The following is a 24,579-nucleotide window of genomic DNA, read 5'->3' as shown; positions in this document are numbered from 1 at the left end:
GGGGTGAGCCACCAGCCTGTGAGGGATCGGGAACATTTTCTGTCTGCCTTTGGAGCATGTCACGTGGGTTGTGGGCAGAAGATTGATGTTCCTAATTACATTTGGCTCAAGCTGATATTAAGTATTTGTCTCATTCCCAGAGCCCACAATGCCGGCGGATGGTGGGGAAAGTGCCAAGAGGCATGCTGGCTAGCTGAGGCTAACAATCTGGGATCTGAAATATCCGTAAGGGATAAAATGGACAAGTCACAGCCATGGGGGAAGGGTGACCGGTGATTTTGAGTTGTCCTTCAGTGTCTTCCAAGAATGGTTGGAGGGGCCCTGGAAAGGTCTGAAGGTCTAGCCTCCGGTCTTGAAGGCTGATCTTACCAAGACAATCCAGACAGGGAATGTGACCCACTTCTGATGCAGGACAGCTCGCCTAGGAAAATGCTTTTGTGGGTCTAATTTAAATTGTCTCTGCTGTGTGTCAAAGGTTTATTTCCCTTGATTCATTGTTAAAAGTGTTAAATATTCACTGAGAACCTACTGTTTGCCCAGGGGCACACAGCAAGAGAAGCCATGGCCTTGTGCTCAGGACACTTGTTAACTCACCTCAGGAAGCTCATGAAAACATCAGGCACTCAGACCCAAATGAGCGTGGGGGCTGGAGTCTGGGTGCACCAAAGAGGTAGGGCCACAAGATATGGGGTATGTTGAATTAGTGCATAAAAATCAGGAGGGTGTTCTTGGCAGGGGAGCACTGTGGTCAAAAGCATGTGGTCCAACATGGGAACAGGAAGGGTGTGCACAGAGGAAATGCAGCAACATTTGCTCCCCAAGAGAATTAGCAAGTCATTCAAACACATTGAAGTGGGGCCAGTAGCTGTCCATCTACCTCCCAGGACAAGTGTGAAGATCACATAGGGCAGCAAGTGTGAGTGTGCACTGTGGAACCTGCAGAGCCACGGTGCAATGCTGGGAATGCTAGGCACCATTTAAAAAGACTTTTGGGGCACCTGGGTGGCTCAGACCTGAAGTGTCTACCTTTGGTTCAGGTCCTGGCCCCAGGGTCCTGGGATCGAGCCCCACATGGAGCTCCTTGCTGGGCGGGAAGCCTGCTTCTATCTCTCCCATTCCCCCTGTTTGTGTTCCCTCTCTGTATGTCTTTCTCTGTAAAATAAAATAAAATAAAATAATCAAATAAAAGATCTCTATTAGAAAGACTTCTGTTCAAGTCCTGGCTGTCAGTGTGTGATCTTGGGCAGGTCCCCTCCCCTCTCTGAGTGTGTTCACTCATCAGCAAAATGAAGATGGTAATTCCTTCCTCATACTCTTGCAGGTAGGGTTACAGGAAAAGAAATTAAAATAAAAATATAGCAGGCCCATCCTGATGACTACTGTTGTCGTCTACTCAGCCGGCTCCTTGAAGGCAGGCAACTGGTCTCCCCTCTTTCTCCAGCACCTTCCGCAGCGCAGGTGCCCAGACACCACCAGATCCACTTGGTCTAGTTAATTGCTTTGCAGTCGCGGTGGAGCAGGAAGCCAGCACTTCCGGGCTTAAGGCAGGCAGTGGGGCGCGAAGATTCCTCCGCCTCCGTCTCCACTAACTCCTCCTCTTTTGAGTTTCAGAGGTTCAGTATCTGCCGAAACCGGTTCTGCTCAGGTGCTCGGGAAGGAGGAGACTTGCCCGGTTACCTTCAGGTGGTTGTCCCTCAAGTCCGTCAGCGGCTGGATGTGGCGTGACCCAGGTCAGGATTCATGCACCACACAGGTCGCGTCTGTGCTCCGCCAGAGTAGCGCTGCACCCAAGCGCAGTGTAGACACTCCTAGGACAGGGACGGTCCGATCTCTAGAGGAGTCTAGCTTTTTAAACAAGGGGTTCCGTAGAGAGCTTGTGGAGACGTGGAAAGAGCGGGCGCCAGGACGACCGCCTGGAGCCAAGGATGGCTGTTTGCCCTTGTCTAAGTCACTTCCCAGTCTGGTCCTCAGTTTCCTTCTCTGTGAAACTGGCTACACTGCCCGCTGGGCCAGCCAATCGCTGCGGGGAATTAGATTCAAAAGACCGCCAGTCCCGCGACCCCGTGCGGGGGTCGGGCGAGGCAGGGCCTGCGGCCGCCACGCCCCTCTCCGCTGCTGCGCGGCACTCTAGGCCCGGGACCGACGTCGCCAACCTCCAGGGGGCGAGCCTGGCGGGCTTCCCGGCCCACGCGGCGTCTCGGCCGTCTAGCGTGTGACTTCAGCAGCGTCCCCGGGCCAACGGGGACCCCCAAGCGCGGGGGTGGCCGTGCGCGCCCGCAGCCAGCAGGTGCCAGGACCTGGCCTCGCCCGGACGCGTGGCGTCCGCGGGCGCGAAGGGGTTAAGGCCTCGGGCCTGGGCGCCTGGCCGGAGCCAGGGGAGCGGCGGTGCCCGGCGGCGGGCTAGCAAGCCCCAGGCGCAGGGCAGGGCAGCGAGCGGGCGTGCGCTTCCTCCTCCTCCTCCTCCTCCCCCCCGCCTCCTTTGTAGCGAGTTCCCGGCCCCTCTTCCTCCCCCCGCCCCCCAGCCTGGGCCCTCTCCCCCTCTCCCTTTCTTCCTGCCTCGCCTTCCTGCGGCGAAGGAGGCTCATCTATTATAAATGCACATTCGGGGCTGACATCAGCGGCGAGCGGCGGGTGAGCGCCGACGAGCGGTCCCTGCGCGCTGCCCGCCCGGAGCGCGGCCCCAGGCTCCTGCGAACTGCCCGCGGGGCGCGGGGAGCGGCGAGCGCGCCCAGAGCTGCCCGCGCCGCGCCCGCCTGCTTCCCGCCGCCGCCTGGGGCCGGCGGTGGACCCGGGCCGCCGCCCCCGCACGCCGCGCCCGCGCCTCCGCACCGCCCCGGAGTTTCTGCATGACTGTCACAAAGGTAAGCGCCGCTCGCCCGCCGCGCCCGGGACCCGCCGGCGCCTGCAGCCCCCGGCCTGGGCTGCTGGGGGCGCGGGGGTGTGGGCGTGGGGAGGGGGCACTGGTGCCGGGGAGGTGCGGCGCGCGCCTCCTCTGCTCCCCGGGTTCCTCCAGTCGCTCTGGCCCCCAGGGACTGCGGAGGGAAGGGGGAGGATGCCGCTTTGGCAGCCGCAGTGGTTTGGACACCATTCCCCCCCCCCCCCCCACACACACACCCGCACCGGCCCGCCCCGCGACTGCATTTTTAACCCTTATTTAGGATGCTGCATTTTTAACCCCTGGAGAGCAGTGTTGGGCAGCTGCTTGGTGTCTCCCGTTAGAGCGCGCCACGGGGAGCGACGCTGGCAGGAGTGGGTGTGGGAATGGGCTTGTCGCCCTGGGGAGACCATCCGACGGGCAAATCCACCCCACCTGCCAGGCGCTGCTGCCGGTCCTGCGAACTCTGGCCCCACTCCGGAGCTACTCAGTGGAGAAGGCACTCCTCCAGCCCCAGGAGTTGCCACCAGGGGTAGGACAGGTTCCCTGATGACCCTCTTGAAGATGCGGGGAGGGAATGTGACAGGGACAGGAGAGATGCGTGTTCTGACAGCCCCCATACTGGAGGAGAGTTCTGACTCTGCTACAGCGGCCCAGGTTTATTGGAGAGACTTTGTGGCCTCCCCATTATGGAAAGCAGACCAAGATAGTTGTGGAAAGTGCCCAGCATCAGGAGACCTGTGGAGACCTAAGTTCACTCTCCCCTCTGCCCCAAACCCCATGGATGACCTTGGCTGGGCCCTTCTACTCTGGGCCTCAGTTTCCTCTTGTGGAATATGAGGATGAAACTGTGGATCCTGGGGGTGGTGACAGACAGTTGAAGAACTAGTAATAAGATCAGAGGTGTAAACCCAGACTTTTCAGAGGGCCCTGTCAGGTAAGGAGCTCACAGCCTGGCCTTGGCCTTGGGATTGGCAATCCCCGCACCCAAGGCCAGATTCCAGCAGCTACCCACCTGGTTTTCAGTACTGGATAGCTGGAGGCCAATGTGGAGAGGAGGTCAGAGCCGTGGATCAGATGGAGGGTCAGCTGTGGAGGTGATGGGTAGGGTTCTTCTGGCTCCTTCTGCTAAGCCAGGGGTTACCAGTGCCTCCAGGAGATCTGCCTGCCCAGAGACAGCTTGTATGTCCAGGGTCTTTGGGCTCAGTGCCCAAACTGGGACTTAGAAACGTTGCTGGGGGTGGCGGGGGGGATGTGCCTGGGGGCTAAGGATCTGCCTCAGTTTTGAGTACTCCTGGCAGGGCTGCTGTGGACCACGGTGGGTAGGATGCTTCGTGTTTGGAAATGATGCAAATGCTGTTTGCCTGGGAAGGATTATTATCATTAGGGTTGTTCATGTCAAAGACGCAAACAGGCCAAGGCAGAAGAGTAATGGATGGGCCTGAATGAGAGATAAAGCATATGAGATTTGTAATAATAGCACTGAAATTTGACTCATTGCCTCCCCTGCGTCTCTTTATGTACATGAGCTCAGGCAGCCTTCCTTCCCAGGAGGCCTGCAAGGAAGGTGTGTTCAGCCCCCTTAGGAGTGGAAGAGGCTGAGGCTCAGAGAGGAAAAGGGACTTGCTTAAGTTCACACAGCAAGTAAGTAGCAAAGCTGGGGTTTGCCGTCAGCTCTATCACAACCTATAGCCTATGATCTTTGTCTTGCTCTGCCCTGTTGAGTACATGGACGCTGGGTTATGCCATGAAAGGGGGTCACTACTCGAAGCCTCAGGCCCCCGAGGCATGGAGCCCACAAAAGTGGGTACTTGTCTGCTAAACTCAGTGGCAGGCCTGGCCTCTTGAATCTAGTGATTATTCCCTGATGCCCTCCTCTTTCCCCGCAACCCCCACCAAACCCTCCTGGATGTTCTCCTGCCCTAACCAATGTGGCGTCAGTTTAAGCCAGCTCAGAGGATTAGATAAAATCCCCACCTTAACCCTAGCTTCTCTCCCCTTGCCAGCCCTTCACAGACCAGCAATGTTCACGTGGGGAGGCCTAGGAGAGTAAAAGAGGAGCAGGAGAGGGCCTAGGAGCCCTCCCGTTGTCTGAAAGCCTGCCAGAAGAGGCTTCTCCAAGAGTTCTAGAAGAACCACAGTGCTCTAGGAGTCTGAAGGCCTGGCCTCTAGTCCTCAGTCAACCACCAAAAGGCTGTGTGACCTTGGGCTAGTCACGGCCATCTCTAAGCCTCTGTTTTTTCCATCTATGAGGTGAGCAGTTGGTTTCTTGGATGTCTTGGATCCCTTCTGTTGGGCATTGGCACATCTTCTGCGAGGAAGTGGGCTCTGATGGCGACAGGGGGAGCTCTCTCTTTTGGGGGGTTGGTCTAGTCACAAGACAGATAAGAAGAGGAACCCTCGAGGGGGTCTGAGAGGCGGAATCACTGCTTACCAGCTGGAGTGACAGGCAGGGGAGGACTGGGTTGGAGGGTGAGACCCCAGCCCTGCTTGTTCCTTAAGGCAAAGGTCACCCCTTTCTGGTGAGCCCCGGCTGCCTGCCGCTTGGAGTCCTCTGGGCCAGGGGTAAGGTGTGGATTGGGAAGAAGGTTTCTTTAGCTCAGAGGGCCTGGAAAGTGGAGGAGAGGAAACCGATGACAAACTGTTAGATCTTCAGGAGAACCTCCTGAGTCTAGATGGGCCTCCAGTTTCCATCTACCATCCCCCTCTCGTGCGCACCCTGGCCCCCTTCCTTTTTGAGGTGCAGCCGCTAATGTTGCCCTTGAAGTCTGGGGGGCTTGGAGGAACCCCTGCCCCAGACGGCATGAGAGATGAAGAGCCGTGCAGGTCTCTGGAGTGGAGCCTTCCAGGCTGACAGCATGATTCCTGGTTATGATGTTTTAAACTCTTATTTTATTGTGTGGAATCTCATAAGCTGTCTTAGGTTCTTTATGCAATCATGAGGAGAAGGAAGATAAAAAGAAGGGATGCAGCCTGTCAGACCATAAACATCCCCAGGAGGTTAAGGGCCCATCTCCTCCCAGGTTCAGTCCCGTATCAGTCCAGAGGGCAGGTGAGCGCGGAGGGAGCGAAGGCTGCTTTCCCAGTAATGGGATGATTTTATTCTTTGCCCTTTTCTGCCTGCTCTCTATAGGTTTTCTGTCTCGATGCCGGGTCAGTCATGTACCAGCCTGACTGTGCTTCTCTGGCCCTAAATATGTTTCTAAACTCCCATCAGCTAGCAAAACAGAAAAAAACACATTAAAATTGTGCATAGAGTACAAGTCAGGAGGCTATAAGAAAGGTCTGCCTCTGTAATGCAGGGCTTTGCAAATGCCTTTTGCTGCCTTGAGGTCCTTTGGAGTGATTTCCTGGCTTTTGTCTGGCTGTGGTCAGAGCTGGGCTGGTAGGTAAGGAAGGTGACTGGGCTTCTTCATTCCTGAGTGTGGCTTGTCACACGAGATGCTGGGAGCTCAGCGCTTTCCTGGTCCCCAAGGCCACCTTCGGGGGGTCGGCAGTCCAAGAACAGAGTACCCCAAGCAGCCGGAATGCCTGCTGCACCTCAGAAGGTCTTAGGAGAAGGAGTGTGGGCAGACAGAATATTCTAGAGGCCAGCATCCCCCACTCTGAGCAGCCAGTTCCAGGTTCAGAAGTGACATCCTTGACCATGGCTGGGCCCCTCATTCTGCACGGCAGCCCTTTCTCTCCTGCCCCTGTCCCAGCACAGCCTAGCTCACAAAGGGGAGCCCCTGGCCCCTGCTGGATGTGCTGGAACCAAGGACAGTGTGGCCTTGTCCAGGAAGCTACTAACAGACCTTCGTTTGGCCAGGTCGTGTGTCCTTAGGACCCCTGAAGAGCGGCCTCAGAGAATAGGAAGTTTGAGTCAAAGCCATCCAAATCTCTCCCCTGACAAATAATAGAACAGGGACCCAGGGAACGAATCCTATGTTACCTAAAGTCACTCAGCGGGTTTTTGGCTGGAGGAGTCAGAACCTGAGGGCTCCTGATTCCTGGCTGCCGTGCGAGGGGGGCCTCAGGCAGCCCGTGCCGGGACAGGGAGTTTGGCCCCACTCCAGTGACCCCACTGCACCACCCCAGCCTGGACCTCTCGGGTCAGAGTCTCCCTCTTCTCTTGAAAAAGCATCTGGGGTCCCTTGCGACCTCCTGGGCCAGGACAAAGGAGAAGGAAGGAGTATGAAGCCTTCTGCTTCCAATTCCCAGACCAGGGTCTGGCCAGTCCAGAAGATGCCTGGACTCCCAGACATTCCACTTCCCAGCACCTGTCTCCTGTCTGGCTCTTACTGGGAGAAGAGAGGAGAAAGCAGGCCTGTGACAGAGCCAGTTGGAGGGCAGAGATATTCACCGTTCCCCACAGAGACCCAGCTCCCAGAAACCTGAAGCGGAAAGTTCTGCCTCCCGTGCCCTGTGTGCCCATCATACCTCCTCCCTTGCCTCAGTTCTTGCAAATACCCAGCATTCTCATGCAGAAGGTATGTGCTAGCATTCATTGGTTCCTAGGGCCAGCACCCTGGGAGCTCCTAGTCTGGGTCAGGCTGTGTGTTAGGCATTAGGGTCACAGGACACCGAAGCCACGGCCCCTGCTGTCCAGGACCTCTGAGGAGATGGATGCGGGAGGAGTTGTGCCAAAACATTGAGTTAGGATCTCAGGGTGCCGCGGGCACAAGCCATGTCTGTCTCCTGCATACTGTAAGTAACCTCAGCCTTTCTCCTTCCTCGCTGTCTCTCCCTCCAGAGCTCCCAGGGTTATTTTCTTCCCACCTGGGCCCCTAGGCCCTGTGTTCTCTGGCCCCGGGGTCATTGCCACCTTTGCCCCTATGACAGCACGCAGAGGCATCTGGGAAGGACGGTGAGGCGCCCTGGGGCCCCCCAAAGCCCGGCAGTGAGCCGGCCCTGTGGAATCGGCACAGACTTGAGCTTGGCGGGTTCGGGAGTGTGGACACTGGCTAGACCCACGGCCTGGCAGCATCCATCCCTGGCAGCTCAGAGATGGAGTGAGTTTTTCCATTTCTCTCCCGGGTTGGCCAGCCTGGAGCAGACATGGCCTCAGCCACCGCCGGCTCCTGGCACCGGGGCTGATTCTGATCTGGATACGCTAGCCACAGAATTTGTCTGGTGTCCAGGAGATGAGAGAATGTGCAAATTCCCTCTGCGCCCAGCCCCCCTCTCCGTCCCTTTTCTGATCAGCTAGTTCTGTTCCCCTTCCTCTCCTGGCCTGTGGACCCTGCAGGCTCAGGCTGGGCAGCTGGCATGGAGCAGAGCCCACTGGGCGAGGACAGATGCAAATCCAGCGGCTTCCGCATGAAAAGAAGCTGTTTTGAATGAGCCTCTCCTTTGTGGGCCTGGAGTGTGGGACCAGCTGCCTGGGAGGGTGGGAGGGGGAGGGGAGGTTGCGACAATGAGGGAGGAGCTGCCACCCGCCCCTCCTTGCCCACTGCCTCCCCTCCCCCAAGAGGCCCCTAGAGGGACCTCCTAATTGGTTTCTGGCTGGCACCCCCCTTCCAATTAATTAACACAGCAAGGAGGAGGCACCCAGCTCTGGTCAGGACAGTCCCTTCTACAGAAAACAAACACAAATCCCTTGGAGGGTCCCAGGGCAGGGAGGGAGCCCCCTACTTACAGATGAATAAACAGAGTCTCCCGGTGAAAACATGGCCACACCCTAATCCCAGAGCTAATATGGGTCAGAGCCGGGTTGCACACCCAGATCTTCTGACATGGAGCCAGAACCTTCTCAATCCAATCGCTAATGGTCCACAGCCCGTGGACATTAATCACTGGGCTCTCAAGAATAAGTTATGAAGCCGCCATTGGGCACACACAGTCGCATGGGCTCTTGGAGCTTGGTTTTGTTAGCAGACACTCCCATTTTCCAGAGGCGCGGGGAGGGTGAGTGACCTGCTCTGGGGCACAGGTTTAGTGGTTGGGGGAGTAGGTGGGGACCGGTCCCCCAGCCGTCAGACCCCAGAGCACAGGGGCATCTCATTTCCAGGACTCTCTTCCGCCCCCTACCCCCCAAGGCAGAGGGCTCTTGTCTGTGGGTCTGGGGTCCCGGCACCAAGGGGTGCTTGGCAAAGGCTGCTTGCCTCAGGGGACACCCATGGCTGTGTTCTGCTTAGGCTCCCGCTGTAACTGGGAGCCCTGTAAATCCTTTGGGAAAAGAATGTAAGCTGAGTGAGTGAGGAGGAGGGCACCCTGCACTCCGTGTCTGAGGTCAGACAGGGCCTCTAAGGTAGGGCGACCAGCCCTAGAGGGTGAACGGTTACGACACCTCCATTTCCACAATTTGCGTAGGGAACCCGGGTCTGTGGTCCAGGCTTGCAGCTTTTCCCACTTGAATGCGCAAATCCCCTCTCAGCCTGGGGTGGGCGGCCCTCTTGGGATGGCCCCTGATGACCAGGGCGGGTGCTGCTGGCTTAAGAATGCCAGCTTAGAGCCAGACAGATGGCACTGTATCATTGACTTGCTGTTTGCTCTTGGGCAAGTTGCCTAACCTCTCTGAACATCGCTTTCCCCGTCCATTAATTGGGATTGATAATAGTAGCACTTAAAAGGATTATTATAAAGATTAAACGAGCTGATCGTGTGAAGCACTTACCACATGCCTGAGTGTTCGCTATTCACGTCGGGAAGACAGAAAATTAAACAAATGCTTATAATGAGCGTCCTGGGGCTCATGAAATGAGAAGTACCGAGGAACTCTGGGAATCACAGCAGAGGGCCTGACCTAGTCAGAGGGGGTGTGGAGGGGACTTTTCAGCTGATTCACAAAGGATGGGTACAGAAGGTAGCAGGTAGAAGGAGAGGAGCTGAGTAGAGGGTAGGAGGCAGAGGGAACAGCTCAGGCAGAGGCCCGGAGTCAGACGTTCAGCAAGACGGCCCCCTGCACGCAGGTGTCTGAGAGCTCTCACGCACGTGTATTAGGTCATTGTATGCACTGAGTGACTTTACGGTCCTCCCCCACTTCAAGAATGAGGAAGCAGGCACAGAGAGGCCGAGTAAGCTGCAAAAAGTTGCCCAGCAGGCAGATTAGAGGCTGGTCCAAACCCAGGCTTCCTGCGTCTGGCACTCTCCTCCTCCTCCTCTCTGCGGCTTCCTGATCACAGGAGGATGGCTCTTCTGTGGGCCAGGAGGATGGCTTTTCCGTGGGCCATTTCTTAGACTCGACCTGGGCCAGTGGGGTATAAGGTATGATGTTCTGTTTTCCCTCACAGAGCCTCCCTGGGCTGTGTTTTTGGGAGGACAGGACCCTTCTTGGCTGGCAGGGCAAGGGTCATTTATTTTTCCAAAGGGAAACTTTGCTCTGGCAGGGAAATTTCTACCTTCTATTTTTACCGGGCCCCGTTAAAACCATCTGTAGTCCTTCCGATTATCAGGAGCGGGCCTCAGTCTTTAAAATAAAATTGTAGGGCACCTGGGTCGTTAAGCATCGGTCTTCGGCTCAGGTCATGGATCCAGGGTCCTGGGATAGAGCCCAAGTTGGGGGCTCCCTGCTCAGTGGGGAGCCTGCTTCTCTCTCTCTCTCTCTCTCTGCTGCTTCTTCTGTTTGTATTATCTTTCTGTCAAATAAGTAAATAAAACTTTAAAACAAAATAAAACTATAGGGATATATAGAGTGAACTTACTGGCCTGCGTGTGAGACCGAGGAGAACACCCATGCAGGATCCAGCTGCCCAGACAGAGGGATGTGGGGAGGCTCTCTCAGAGCGGGGGGGGGGGGGGGGGGGGAATGGTGGCTGTTCACACCCAGCCCTCGGAAGGAGCCCCGTGCTCAGGGTTCAACTCCAGAGCTGTCTGGGGTCATCTGGTCCAGTCCTCTGCCTCTGTGGCACTCCACACTTTCTAGGAACACGAGTATGACTCCTAATCTGAATTTAGATCCACTTCATAAATGCTAGTTTCTTAGGAGGCCGATCCTAGCCTTTTACCAAGTGTTAGGTCCCTGCTTTCAGGAAGCTGGCCGGGAAATAAAGATCGCCAGCGGAAGGAGCTGACCTTTCTAGAGGGCATCTATACCAGACTCACAAAAAGTGTTTCACACGTATTTCCTCATTCAGTCTTGATGTACCTTTACTGCTCCTCCTCTGCTCGGTGCAGAAACAGAGGCCCAGAGAGGGAAGGGAGATCACTTACTAAGGTCACAAAGCTGGTGAGGGGCTGAGCCTGCCTTTCAGGCCTCTCTTGCCCCTCAGTCAGGCTGGTAGGAATGACCCTGAGACCTGTGGCCAGAGCCGGGGGGGGGGGTGATATCTGGAGGCAAAAAGACTCAGGCTTTGCTCTTAACCTCTGCTCCTCCCTGCATGACATTGGGCTAGTCCCCTCAATGTCTCTGAGCCTGTTTTCTCACCTGTGAAAAGGGAGTTAGTGCTCCGCCTCACTAGGGCACTGGGATCTCTAGGGATCTCACACCCCTCCTGCCCCCTCCCACCACCAGTGTCCCTTGGCCTTGGGAGTTAGGCAGTCTGTCCAAGAGCTTCCCCCCTGCTGTGGTCATGCCAGCAGCCCTCTTTCACACTGTGTCCGCAGAAGAGACCAGGTCATCTCTCCCAAACAGCCTCTGTCTGTTTGTATTCGGTCAGGCTGGTATGGGGCAGATGAAAAGTTGCTTTTCCCTCTTCCTGTTCTATTTCGGGTGTTTTAATATGCTTGGGACAAATAATCGGGCTAAGAATCGGATGTCCTGCTTTCGTTTGAAAAGTGAGACAAATAAAGCATCCAACCCTTGATCTGTATCGTCCTGCATCCGCGCAGGCCCCAGCGCCCTGTGGAGGGTGAGGGAAAGTTGGTCTCAAAGCCCAGTGTTGCCCAAGTCTCTGGGCAGAGAGCCCCGAGTCCCCGCTGGCAAATGACCTTGACCTTTGCTCCAGATACATCCTGGTGCACCCCAGCTCAGACCTGCTTTTCCTTTGAGTGTATGGGAAGCTGTAGCCTCTGCTAGCTTGAGGGATTTGCAGCAAAACATTTTTTTTTTTTTTTTTTTTGAGAATGATTTCAGGGGCGTGAAGATCTGGGATCCAGGGGAGTTTCCAGGACGTGAAACAGCTGATGGAAAAGGAAGGTGTTGGGGAGGGGGACAAGGGGATTTAATTCCTGCAGTTTGGGTGTAGCTTGGTGAAGAAAACGCTGTCCACGCCTGCCTTGCTGACCTCCCGGTAGAGATCACTTCGCAGGAATGCGTGGGGGAAATTTAGGATTCCGAAAAGTTTGGAATTCTGGGAAAGGGGATTTCTGTGTACCTGAGGGTCCATCTGATAACTTTTTAATATCACCAGTGTGTTCTCCGAAGACCCCAGGGCTGCTTTCCTGCCATCGTCATTATAGTGTGTGAGAACAAACTCAGGTTGTTACGGATTGTGGCCATTTCAGGTCCCAAAATTCCTGTTAAATTGACCTTTTACGGTCTGGATCCAAGATAATTCCCCCGTTCTCCAAGCTCCTGTCCTGCCCAGCCTCTACGACACCAGTCTCAGGTAAAGGCCCAACAAGTTATGTTGTTATGGGGATTGACCTTGATTCCTTGCCTTGACTGTGAGCTCGCTGAGGCGGGGGATGATGTCTGATGTTTTGGGGTATCTTTCACAGTGCTCGTCAAAGGTGTGGTGTAGACTTTGGGGTAGCCGGTGTGAAGTGCAAGTTTGGGCAGGATGTCCGGGAAGCCAAAGCTCTTCCCTAAACATTGCTCCTGCTTGGGCTTAGTCCTTACTTTTGTACGTTCGTGGACCGCTGGAGCTGGAAGGAACTCTAAATAGAGATGTAATGGGACCTCTGTTTTGCAAAGGAGAAAAATCGAGACCCCAGAAGGTTTTCCTGAAGGGGGCACAAGCGGCGGAGCAGGAAGCGAGGCTTCCTTTGGTTGATGGTAGGCTCAGACTGGGTGAATTTCAGTTCCATGGGTTTTTCTCCGCTTCTGGTAGAAATCAGGCCAAGGACTGATTCAGAGGTGGGTGGCGGGGGAAAGTTCTAGAAATGAGACTTGGAGAACTTCGCCTAGCTGGCAGGGAGCACCCGAACGGAGAGGCTCTGCTCCCCAGGTAATCAGCCAGGAGCACCACGCCTAGTCGTGGCCTTGGTCTGGCAGAGGCAGGAGGAGTGCGTGCTGAGGCTCCTTCTTGGCCACGGGGCTGTGGTCCCCGAGATCTGGCAGCCAGGTACCCTGTGTACCAGGCTGCCACTCCGGCCGCCGCAGAGGCCCACGAACCCCACTCTCCCTCCTGGAAACCAGCCCTCCTGGCATGTTGGGCTGCAGCCAATCTTTTCCTCCTTTGTTTCTCTGAAACCATTAGAAGGGCCTCTGGGTTGGGAGCCTGGGTTGCTAAGAGCTTTCCTCTGGCCAGACCTTATCAGGGCTTGAGAAGTCTCCCGGCAAAGGCAAAGTTTTCCCTGGAACTCTGGTTTGGAGGGAAGGAGGGAGGGAGAGACGGAGAGAGGGAGAGAAAGAGACGGAGAGTGGGCGAAGGGAAGAGAGGGGGGGCTCAGGAGCTGCAAACAAAGCCACCCCTTTGCTGGCCCCCCGGGGAACCCGTGGACCTTTGCTTTTGAAGAGCAGCAGGAATGATGCTGTCCCCCAAGCCTGCCCCCCATGCGACGTGGGTCACATCTAGGATGTACCCCATGACTCGAGCATCACCCCAGCCTCAGAGAGGGGCAGTAGCCCTGAGCATCCCAGTTGGGGGGGGGTGAACCCGGACCTGCCCCAGGGTGTCTGACTGCACCACCCATGTGGGCCCGGCCTGACAGTGGGGGTGAATCGTGCTGTATGATTACTTTCTTCAAGATCACCCTCCCAGCACCATACCCAGGATTCTGTTCCTATGGGCCTTTTAGATGTTATTAAAATATAAATTCCCCCAAGAGGGGTAATACCTGACTTAGGCAGCTGTCACCCACTGGACTCCGCCTGCAGATGGCAAGACCCGAGAATAATTAGACTTTACTTGGGAGACAATCCCGAGGAGGAAAGTGAGGCAGGAGTGAGGGAGCGGGGAGCCAGAGTGTCCAGGGGAGTGGGGGCAGTGAGGACTTGCCGTGGTTCTGGGTACCTCTCCACCCTCGCTGCCTTGCTCTGGCGACCACTGACCAACCCCGCCCGCTTCCTTGCCCCTAAATAAAATGAGGCGCTAGATACATTCGAAAAGCATTTGCTGAGCACTTGTGGGCCAGGCCCGAAGCACGTGGCACCAGGCATGAAAGGGTGCCCCCAGGCCATCCTCTCATCAGGGAATCCCCCATCCAGTGGCAGAGACGGGCTGCCCAGAAGGACAGGTGCTGCAGGGAGGCGGCAAAGGGAGGCTGGTGAGCAGCAGTGTGGGGAGGGCAGGGGTGTGTGTACCGAGCGCTGAAGCCATGGGGACGGACCCGGGAGGCCAGGCAAGTTCTCCGGAGGAAGAAATCGTAGCCCTGTCTCCAAGGCCGAGTAGGCAGAAGCGTACGAAGAGGAGGGAAGGGCATTCCGGGGAGAGGGGGCGGCATGAACAAGACATGGAAGGGGGACATGGGTTTGGCTTATTTTGGGAGAGTTGGGTGTGGCTGGGTGGAAAGGGTAGGTGAGGGGTGGTGAAGCAAAGCTGGAGGGGCAGGTGGGAGCCAGGTGGGGTTTGGGCTGTACCCTATAGAGATGTCAGGTGCCCTGGCTCGGGGGTAAGGGGAGGGACCTGATCCGACTTGCCCTTAGGTGGTCTCTTCCAACCCTAGAGGCAGAGAGTGAGTGGACATTCCCAAAACCTGGGTGTAGCCAGGTGGGGGTAAGGGGTTTGGGCCCCCAGCCCAGATCCCCAGCAGGTAGCTCCTGCAGGGCTGCGAGGGAGCGCTGCCTGTGCCCCTCTCCCCACCAAGGAGATACCCGTGGTGGGACCACACCATGGTACTGGCCTTTCCCGCCTGCCTGGGGCTACGAGAAAGGTTGGCGCTGGGAGTTGAGGATACGGAAGGAGGGGGCAGAGGGCCATAGGTCTCCTGCTGGGAAGACATGGTTCCAGCATGAAGAGAAGACCATCATAGGAGGCTTCTAGCAGCTCTCACCTAAAGCCCAGCTCAAATGCTGTGTGACCTTGGGTTAGTCAGCCCCCCAACTCTGGTTGGGACTGTTTCCCCAGCTAGATGACATCCCCTGGTCCAAGGTTGGGTGCAGGAGGGAGCTCATGGATGTACTTACTTCCTGCTGCTGTCCAGCCTCAGGCCCTGGCCCATCTTCCTCCCTCTGAGCCACGTCCACTAGTGCATGCACACGTGTGCATCACACATACTCCAGACTGTCAAGGTTGTGAACAGCTAACAAAACTCAGGCATTGATGGGGCACCTAGGCAGCTCAGCCGTTTACTGTCTGCCTTCGGCTCAGGTCATAATCCCAGGGTCCTGGAATTGAACCCCACATTGGGCTCCCTGCTTCCTCTCCCTCTGCTGCTTCCCCTGCTTGTGCTCTCTCTCTCACTCTCTCTTTCAAATAAATAAATAAAATCTTAAAAAAAAAAAAGCCAAAAAACTTGGGGGTTGAGGATCAGAGTTCGAGTCCTGGCATTGCCACAGCTGGCCCTGTGACTTTGAGCAAGTAGCTCAGCCGATCGAAACTTTGGCTTATTCCCTGTCATTTGGTGTAAACATCAGACCCTCCCACGCCAGGGAATTCTATGGGTCAACCTTCTCCACATCTTTTCCTATACCCCCTTTGTTCTGATGCTGCCTTGCTCAGCCCGAGAGCCCTTCTTCGATGAAAATTCTATCCACTCTTTATTGGTGACCTGGGGGGGCGTGTAGTATTCACTAGGAAAGGACACAAAGGAACCTTCCGGAGTGATGGCCGTCGGGTGAACGTATGCATGGGTAAACATTTTTCAAGCTGAACACTTAAAGTTTGTGTGCTATGAGCATGCTGGATATATTTTAATATATTAATGTTAAAATATGAATATTTTATTTTATTTTCTTAGACAAAATAATTATTGACTTATTGTATTTACTTGTTAATAATACAATATTAATATTTAATATATTTATATTTGATTTTTAAAGCAAGTGGAAAAAGGATCCTTCCCGGCTTTCTGGTGTAAGCTTCATCTCTCTCCATCCGCTCATATGTTCATTCCCACTACAAATATTTGTGCTCCGGGCGGCCCAGGCATGCAGGGGTGTGAGCACTGCCACGGGGGCTCAGGGGTACAAGAAACTTCGGTGTCCCCATGTTGTCAGGGACAGTGGTTCTCCAGGCTTGGCTACACATCCCCTGGGGACATTTAAATGCTTTGCAGGATTATATGACCCGTGGGACACTTGGTTTAATGTTCTGCTGATACTGTCTTGAAACCCTGTATTCTTTTTGATCAAGGGCCCCTACAAATGATGGAGTTGGTCCTTTCTCTCCAGCCCACCCCCACCTTTGCCCAGAACAGTAGAATCAAAATCTCTGGGAGGTAGGGCACGGGCATGAAGATGTCTTTACAGCTGAATTTCCTTCTGGAGTAATGTCCAGGGGCAGCCCTTAATCCTCAGACAGCTGGCTGAAGCGGAAGCTGGCACCTGACTCTCTAGATGCTTGTAAATGAGTTGGAACGCTAAGACCTCACACGTGAGGGTGTCCCAGGAGCAGTTTCCAGGTGGCTGCAGGGACAGTGATCCAGGAGGAGGGGGAGGCCAGGGGAATCATTGCGAGGGTGGGGCGGCCAGGAATGGTCAAGGAAGACTTCACGGAGGCGGTGTCTCACTCACCATCCTGCAAATGGTGAGAGCAAAGAACCGAGAGAGGAGAAAAGGCAAAGGCAGGTAGCAATAAGGAAAGGGAAGGACTCATCTAGGGGAAGGGAGCACACAGGAGCACTGCAGTGTGCCCTGTGACTTGAGTGGAGGGAGGTGTGGCTGGGATTGGGGTGGGATTGGGAAGCACAGGAAATGACAGTCTGAGAAGTCAGAATCCTGGTGGCAAAGGGGAGCTGCTCAATGTTCCCTGCCCAAGAATAATGTGCTCCATGAACGACTGAAGGAATAAACAAAAGGAGGGTATGAGGGAGCCCAGGGGGACTGGCCCACTAAATGGCCGTGGTCTCCAGCCAGAGCTCTGGTCCACCTGTGCCTGGAGGCTCTGTACCCTTGCCCCGAAGGTGGTGCCTGTCTGAGCAGGAACCTCAGGTCCCCTGCACTGTGGTCTCGGGCAGCAGCCACTAAAGTGTCCCCAAGAACAACAGATGCCGAACAGACTATGTTCTCCCATTTCTAGGGACAGCAAGCAGTTGGGGGGGGGGGGGAGGATGCTTCTGGTGAAAAAACAAAAAACAAAAAACGGGTCTATATTCTCCTGCTCCCAGCAGGTTCCCCAACCCAGGTGCACACCCTGTGCAGGAAGGCGGCTGTGCCTGCCACCCTTTATTTCCCATGGCCTCTGGGAGACACTGCAGGGGTAGGAGTGGTGAGGGTCCTGCCCGTGGCGGAGGAGCCCCCATTTCTGAGTGACCAGAAGCAGACCAAATGCAGATCTGTTTGTTTCTCCGCCTCCTGAAATATTTAAGCAGGAAGATGAGAAAGGGGTTCTGTTTATTGAACGTATCCTCCAGGGAAGAAGCCGCAGGGAACGGGCTGCTTCCCGTGTCTGAGAGCCAATGAGCAGAGAAAGGAATTTCTTTGGGTTTGAAGCCAGACAGAGCCTGTGTGCCTGCAAAAAGGAAGGGGGCGGGGATTTCTGGAGGGGACAGAAAGCCCTCTCAACCTCCTGCTTCTGGTCCCAAGAAAGCCATTCAGCACATGCTTTCTTGGTGACTCCAAATAATAACAACTGAAATCTCAGCCTAATTTCTGTTCTGGACTCTGCCTCTACCATGCTGTGTGACCTCGGGCAAGTTGCTTAACCTCTCTGGGTCTTTATTTCCAGCTCCGAAAAGGGAGAGATATCAATCCAGTTCTGTCTGTCTCTTGCCAGTATTTGGAGAGTCAGATGAGCTGTGGAATGGATAAGAAGAGGTGGACGGAGCATTTCACCCTGCGAAAGTCCCAGCTATGCAATGTTCAAAGCCAGAGAACTGACAGGAGACAGGATTGAAGGGCCAGCCCAGCCGGCAGCTGTGGCCTGTGGGATCAGGCCAGGGGGAATGCTCCCAGGACCAAGGCCCACCCTGGGACCCCTTCCCTCCTTCCTCCTCCAGCTGAGTCCCACGCATGTGTCCCTGAGAATTCTGGCAGGATTTCCTCCCAGGAAGGGGACACGGCTGTCCGGTTTCTATCCCCTGGGAGTTGCAGGCACCAAGGGGCCAGGCTGCACTTCCCCTGACCATGGGACTGGCCTTGTCTTCAGATGTGAAATTCTGCAGCTCTGTGCCTGGGTTCTGGCAGGCCCCAGGTCACCTGCTGTGAAATTCTGCAGCTCTGTGTCCGGACCAGGCAGGCCTCAGGTCATCTGCTGTGCACACTCCAGGGACCAGCAGCCCTGTCCCCAGTTTGGCCCCTGGGGCAGGGCTTCCAAGGCTTCTCCCAGGGCCAGGTTTCTATTCCCAGCTTCATCACTGGCTTGCTTTTCCTGTATCTCATGGGGGACCTTATAAGAAGTCATAGTCAATAACATCAGTTAGGATTAGAACAGATTAGGACGATCTGAATCTGAATACGAAAGACCATCCAGGTGATAGCCCACTTAGGGGACTGGCCCTGGAGGCTTGGGAGACAGGACAGAACAGAAATGTCAGGGGATGGTTAACGCCATTAAGAAAAATGCTTTGGGGTCAGGGGCGGAGCAGTGGGGGCCAGGGAGCTATTGTGAATAGGGTGGCTCTGAAAGGGGATGTGGAGACCCAGAGTGGAATGAGGGGAGGGATGGAGCCCCAGGGAATCTGGGAAGAACTTTCTGGCTGAAAGCAGAAAGCTCAAGGCTTTGAGGAGAAGGCCACCTGTAGCTGAACCACGGACAGAGGCCCTAGTCTGGGGCATGGTGAAGGGAGAGGGTCAGAAGGAGGCTGAGGCTGGGTCTGGGTCACACTGAGTTCTCCTCCTCCCACAGGGTGCCTCCTGCTCAGTAATGTTTGTTGACTGACTGCTTGAGAATGACTGCTTAGGGAAGGCAGGAAAGGAGGCGGGAAAGAAGGCTGGAGGTCTGGAGCCCAGCAGCCCCGTTGAGCTGATGAGGGTCTAAGCCAGGGCAGAGGACTCTGTCTGGTGACTGGGTGGGAGGAGGGGGAGATGGCTGTCAGCTCTTCTAGGAGCTGCTCAGAGGAGGACTGTCTCTATGCATCCACGGGACATGACCACGGGGGCTCGCACCCCCCTGCCACGATGGGTCCCCGGAGCTAGCCCTTCCCCTGGCCTGGGGCCAGTGAAGCAAAACCAGAACCTCACATCCCTCTTGGCCTCTAGAGGATGCTCCAAACTGGGCTGCGGCCTCCCGCAGGGCCTGCTGGGTTCTCGCAAAGTCCTCAGGGCCGGCCTCCCCTGCCCGCCTCACCTGGCGTCCAACCTCATTAGTATTTTGAGCAGAAGCATATTTATTTTTTCCTGCGGGGAATTGGTGCCCTGCTCATTTCAAGTGGAGGAAAACCAAAGAGCAATTAAGAGGCTCAGCCGTCTCAGGTCAAGGAGAAGGGAGGAGGAAAGTGAGGCAGCTGCCTTGTAGGCTGCTGTGCTCTGCTCTGGGTTGGCCAGGGCTGGGGAGGCGAGGAGGAAGGTGCTATAGGATTTGAATTCGCTAGTAACAAAATAGTAATGATCAATGTTTACTTGGTTCTGAGCATGTTCCAGACTATGCTAGTTGCTCTGTGTGCCTCTCATTAACATTCTTTCAACAGCCTGTGAGATGGAGGGGTGGGGGGGTTTGGCACGGGCTGCTGTTATGTCCATTTTATGGATGAGAAAACTGAGGTTTGGAGAGTTGTGTGTCCCAGCCCACACAGCTGCGAAGCTGATGGAGCCAGCGTTCCACCCATCCTTGAAGCACTGGCCCTTTAGCCAGTTTGGTTGCCATTTTGTCCCTCAAAAATAGTATATTTGGGCACCTGGGTGGCTCAGTTGGTTGAGCGACTGCCTTGGGCTCAGGTCATGATCCCGGACTTCCAGGATCGAGTCCCGTATCGGGCTCCCAGCTCCTTGGGGAGTCTGCTTCTCCCTCTGACCTTCTTCTCTCTCACTCATTCTCTCTCAAATAAATAAATAAAATCTTTAAAAAAAAATAGTATATTTAACGCACAGCTTCTCCCTGATTTCTGTTTCCCTCCCATCAAGGGGGAAAAAAAGGACCAAATGAACAAAAAGCTCTCGGTTGTGGCGCCAATCTTGCCCCACTCCCGGAGGCTCCAGTTACACCCACTGCTCTGGGTGGGCAGCAGACCGGGGGGGGGGGGGGTCGTGCTGATGCGCCAGGGGCCCTGAGCCAGGGAGGGCTGAAGAGGAAACAGGACATGGGGATGACGTTTTGGAGGTGGAAGCGGGTACGATGTGGAAGTCAGTAGGGCACTGGGGATCCTGGGAGGGGCCAGCTCCCATCAGGGGCCCTATCTCCGATCCGTCCCCTTCAGCCAGACCATCTACCTATTCCACAGACTGGGCTCTGAGAGCATTTTCAGTTTCAGAAAATCAGATCCCCCAGAGGCTGAAGCTCAGGAGGAAAGGGACAATAGCAAGCTGGAATTGGGGTGTCCTGGCTCCCGGGAACGAGCGGAGTCCCTGGCCAGAGAGAGCAAGGGGGGAGGGGGCTGAGAGGGAGGGAGAGAGAACAAACAGGAAGTTTTACCGTCTCTGCTTCTCTGTCTTGCTGCATCAGTGATTTTGCTAATAGCAACCTCCTGGTAAAAAATTGATCCAATTTTCTCAGGACAAGAGGCCTGATTTTTTTTTTTTTTTTTTTTTTTTAAAGCCTGGACCTTAGAGAAGCCAGGCGGAGGCAAGTCCCTGGCAAGCGTCCCTTCCTGGAGCCCACCAGGCCCGGGGGCCTTTCTGCCTTTCCTCCCCAACTCCTGCTGCAGACCCTATCCTCCCACTCCCTTCCCCTCTTGATGCTGGGCTCCTCGCTGGGCACCCAGGGGCTCATCTGTCACCTGGTCTGTGTCTAGAACGCTGGGGTTTTATGTAGGAGCCTTGCTGGGAGCAAGCTCCCATTCTGCCTAGAACTTCTGGAAGCCTTGGAAGGGTGACACTATTTGAGGGATGCTGGGAGTCGGGAGCTAGGGGGATGGAAGCTGTGGCGGCCCTGCTCTGAGCCTGTTCTGGCTTTAGGCCTAAGCTGGCCTGGGCTTCCCCAGATGAGGGGATGGAGGAAGGAGGAAAGCTCTACCAGCCTGTGCTCCTGGAGTCCGTTGTCTACCGGAGTGGTAGGATTCTTTGGCTTCCCACCACCCAGGCTGCTTAGCTGGGTGTGCAAAGCCTTCCCTCTCTGACCACATTGCTCTCCTTGGTTCCTGCCCACACCCTTCCCCTTAGCCACATTGGTGTGCTTGCTGCCCCCAAATTTAGCTCGTGCTTTTCTGCTCCTGGTACTCCAAAGGCCTCCTGATCCCTGATTTCAAGGCCCAGCCAATGGGCCCAATGCCACCTCCTCCAGGGAGGCTTCTCTGATCTCTCCTCAACTCCAAACTGTTCTTCTGTCGCAGCTCTGCGGGGACCCCCTACCTTCTCCACCAGAGGGCGAGCCCCATGTCCTGAGTGGGAGGGAGTCCACAATGCCGCGGATCCTATGACGCCTTTCTCGTGCCTGGCCCCGGATATGTTCGAGTGGAGATTTTTGAATGACATTTTTGTATTGTGCATGGAGAGGACTCTATTCTGTGCTTGTGAGACTTCAGCCACGTGAGATGCATTTGTTGGCGAACCTATTAAATGGCGCAGAATAAAGCTTCCCAACCCTGACCTCAGAAGGGCCTGGGACAGATAGAGGGAGCTTATTCTTCTTCCTCCCATCCCCCCAGCACCGCTATCAGCTGTGCTGCCCTTGAAGAATTCTAAAGGGGGGAAGTGCTCCCCAGGGCCTCCCAGACCTCCCGCCTAAGAAAGGCGGTGGCCTGGTGACCTCCTCAGAGCGGGGTGCTACCCTGGGGGCTCTGCCGTCCCCTGGGAGACTGCCATATGCTTTCCGGATGTCCGGGTCTCATTATGCTCCAACTCAAAAATTCATCTTGTCTAATTGTGCTCCAGGCCGGAGTGAATTCAGGAACTCTTACCCAGGCTCTGTGGGTTGGGAGTTTCCATGGCAACAAGGGATGCGTGGTAATGAGCTGCGTCCTTGGAGACGCAGCCCTGGGCTAGGGGGGGTCTCTGCCTGTCTCTCTGTGTAGACTGTCCCTGCTGCTTGGTGGAGGCCCTCTCCAACCCGGGACCAGGGGCTGGGGAGCAAGGATGGAGGCAACTCTGCAGACCTTTGGGATGGGTCCATAATTCCCCTCACCCATGGTGCAGGGATAAAAGGCACTCAGATGATTTCAGTCTCAGCCTCATTGCAGGCTGGGGGGTTGTCCTTGTCCCACAATCAAATAAACACCTCTTCATCTAGAACATATGAATGTACCCCAAATTCCACTGCTTTGACTGTCATCTGTTTTGCAAACTTTCTAAAATGTGGAAGTGGCACTCCTCCTTGAAGGCCTGACTGAAAGGCCACCTCCTCCAGGAAGCCTTCCTGGAACTTCTCTCTGCCAACCCCCTTTGCCACTGTGCTTGGTCTGCCCCTCATGCATATTTTTCAGCACAGTTGCCCAGGAGTGGACTTGGCCCAGTATACATCAGGTTCGCTTCATACCAGGTGACGAAGTCCTCTAACATAGGTAACCTTCTGCTTTCCTCTCTGGAGCTTCAGATATGGTGCCCCCAGAGGGCTTAGACAGAAAAAGGGATCTTTGCTAGCAGCCTCTCTCTGCCCTCAGTCCTACCCTAAGCTTCTCTGTTGATGTGGCCCCCAGGGCCTTTGGAGACCTTGTCTTCCGTGACTGCGGGTGACAGCCAGGGGACAGCCCTCTGCCTTTCCCTCCTGAGGAGGGAGGGACGCCTGGGCCTTTGGGGAAAGAGTGGGAATGAAAAGGAGACGAGAAGAAATGAAGATAGCGAGCGGGGGACAGCCTGGCCCAGCGCCCAGCCTCCTAGCTGCTGGGCCCTTCTGTGCCTGGTCCCCCACGGGGGAAGATTAGTGTGGGAGGAGGGTTGTGGGGGGTGGGGGATGCAAACCCAGCAATCTCTCCACAGCCACTGCACTTCCTTCTCCTCTGTCCTGCTGACTCTCAGTTACCAGAAATGACCTGGAGACAGAGGAATGAGTGGGGAGGAGGCTGCCTGTCCGACTTTTAATCAAAAGGACCAGGACACTTTCCAGCCAGCCTCTCGGGCACTGGCAATCTGTGATGTGTGTCTCCCTCGAGGGATGGGGCGGTGGGCAAGTTTCTGGGGGTGCAAATAGTGACAGGAGTAAAGATTTAGAAATCCACCCAGAAAGTAGAGTGTTCTGCTTGTCTCTCTGTACCCACTCCCCTCAAGGCCGCAAACTGTCCTTGAGCACCTGCTGGGTGCCAAGCCCCAGGCCCTAGGGATGCAGTGATGGATGAGGGGTGTCCCTGGCCTCCAGGGCTGTGGGGACAGTGGTGGGGCCCGCCTGTTGCTGGGCCTTCCTTCAGCCAACATCCCCTGAGCGCTGCCTGTGAGCTGTGCCTTTTGGTGAGTCCTAAGGGTAAAGCAGCAAACGTGGCAGCTGTCAGTCAAGGGCAGGAGGGGGGTGAGGAGGGCAGGGTCTCACCCTCACAGCATGGAGTGAGGCACATAGGCTAAGGGAAGCAGAGGAGCCCAAAGGAGTAAGAGCCGCTAACACAGTTGTAGGAGATTGGAAGGCTGCCTTGAGGAGATGGTTCTGGAGCAGAGAACTCCAAAAAGGAGGAGGATTTGGCCCAGTGATCACTGGGCAACAGGATCAAGAGAGAGGAAATCAGCACGTGCAAAGGCCCGGAGAAGAGAAGCAGAGGCCCCATGGAACAGGAAGAAACTGAGTGCATCCGGGGCCTAGATGGGCCGTGCTGGGGGCCCAGGCCACAGAGGACCACCATAATCCAGTTCGCAAGGACCACGGACTTGATCTTGAGGGTGGAGGGTGGGACAATTTACTGGCTTTACGCAGGGGAATGACATCAGATTTAGGTTTAAAAGGGCCACTCGGGGGTGTATTCCTTTATGATTAAAAATAAATAAAGATCCCCAGTTTTTCATGTCAGGTCACCCTCAGTGCTGTGAAGGGAAACCAGGGAGAGGCCAGGCGGGAATCGCAGTGACTGGGGTGTGTGGCCCACAGTAGGCTCTGACTCGGGGCGCACACACACTTTGCCTATCTGGTTTCATACAGACATTCCAGGCCACTCAAGAGAGAGATGAGCGTAAGGGCTCTCACTGTCCTGTGTCATATGTGCCTTTACCTTCTGCCTGTCCCCGTCTGTCCCAGGTTAAACAGGATCCAGCCATCATCTCCATGGTCCCCGGGGCTCTTACTGCCCCGGTTGGTGGGGGTCCCATGGTTTGCCTGCTCTATGGTGTCTCCTCCTTTTATTGCCCCTGGTTGGGGAAGGATGGTAGCTGTGGGTTTCAGCTTCTCCACTTCAGCGAAGGGAGGTTCAGCGAGATAAGCAACGCCCTCCTTCTTCCTCCTCAAGAACACAAAGAAGCCTTTCCTTTCTGTTTTCTAGTGGGAATATTTCACCAACGTGGACTTGTTTTTTGGGCAAGGAGGGCCTGCCTGTGCAAATCTTGCGTACACACAGTTACATCTCTTGTTGGGATGCGT

At 55.4% G+C, this 24,579-nt stretch overlaps 1 protein-coding gene across 2 annotated transcripts in view; it reads left to right on the top strand.

The window, feature by feature from the left end:
• Positions 1-1,583: 1,583 nt before the first annotated feature.
• The window catches only part of CORO2B (coronin 2B), a 128,584-nt gene continuing 105,588 nt past the window's right edge, over positions 1,584-24,579 (top strand). Inside the window, exon 1 of one of the 2 annotated variants that reach the window (XM_082736975.1) lies at positions 1,584-1,730. Coding sequence is in view for 1 of the 2 variants with exons in the window: in XM_082736974.1 (XP_082593100.1) it covers positions 2,847-2,861 (15 nt within the window). In the remaining variant the exon portion in view is untranslated. Of the gene's footprint in view, positions 1,731-2,164; positions 2,862-24,579 lie in introns of those variants that run through there. The other variant, XM_082736974.1, reaches the window with a different exon arrangement.

This window comes from Mustela nivalis, assembly GCF_964662115.1.
Source record: "Mustela nivalis genome assembly, chromosome: 6".
NCBI lineage: Eukaryota > Metazoa > Chordata > Mammalia > Carnivora > Mustelidae > Mustela > Mustela nivalis.
This window is presented reverse-complemented; position numbering and strand designations above follow the sequence as displayed.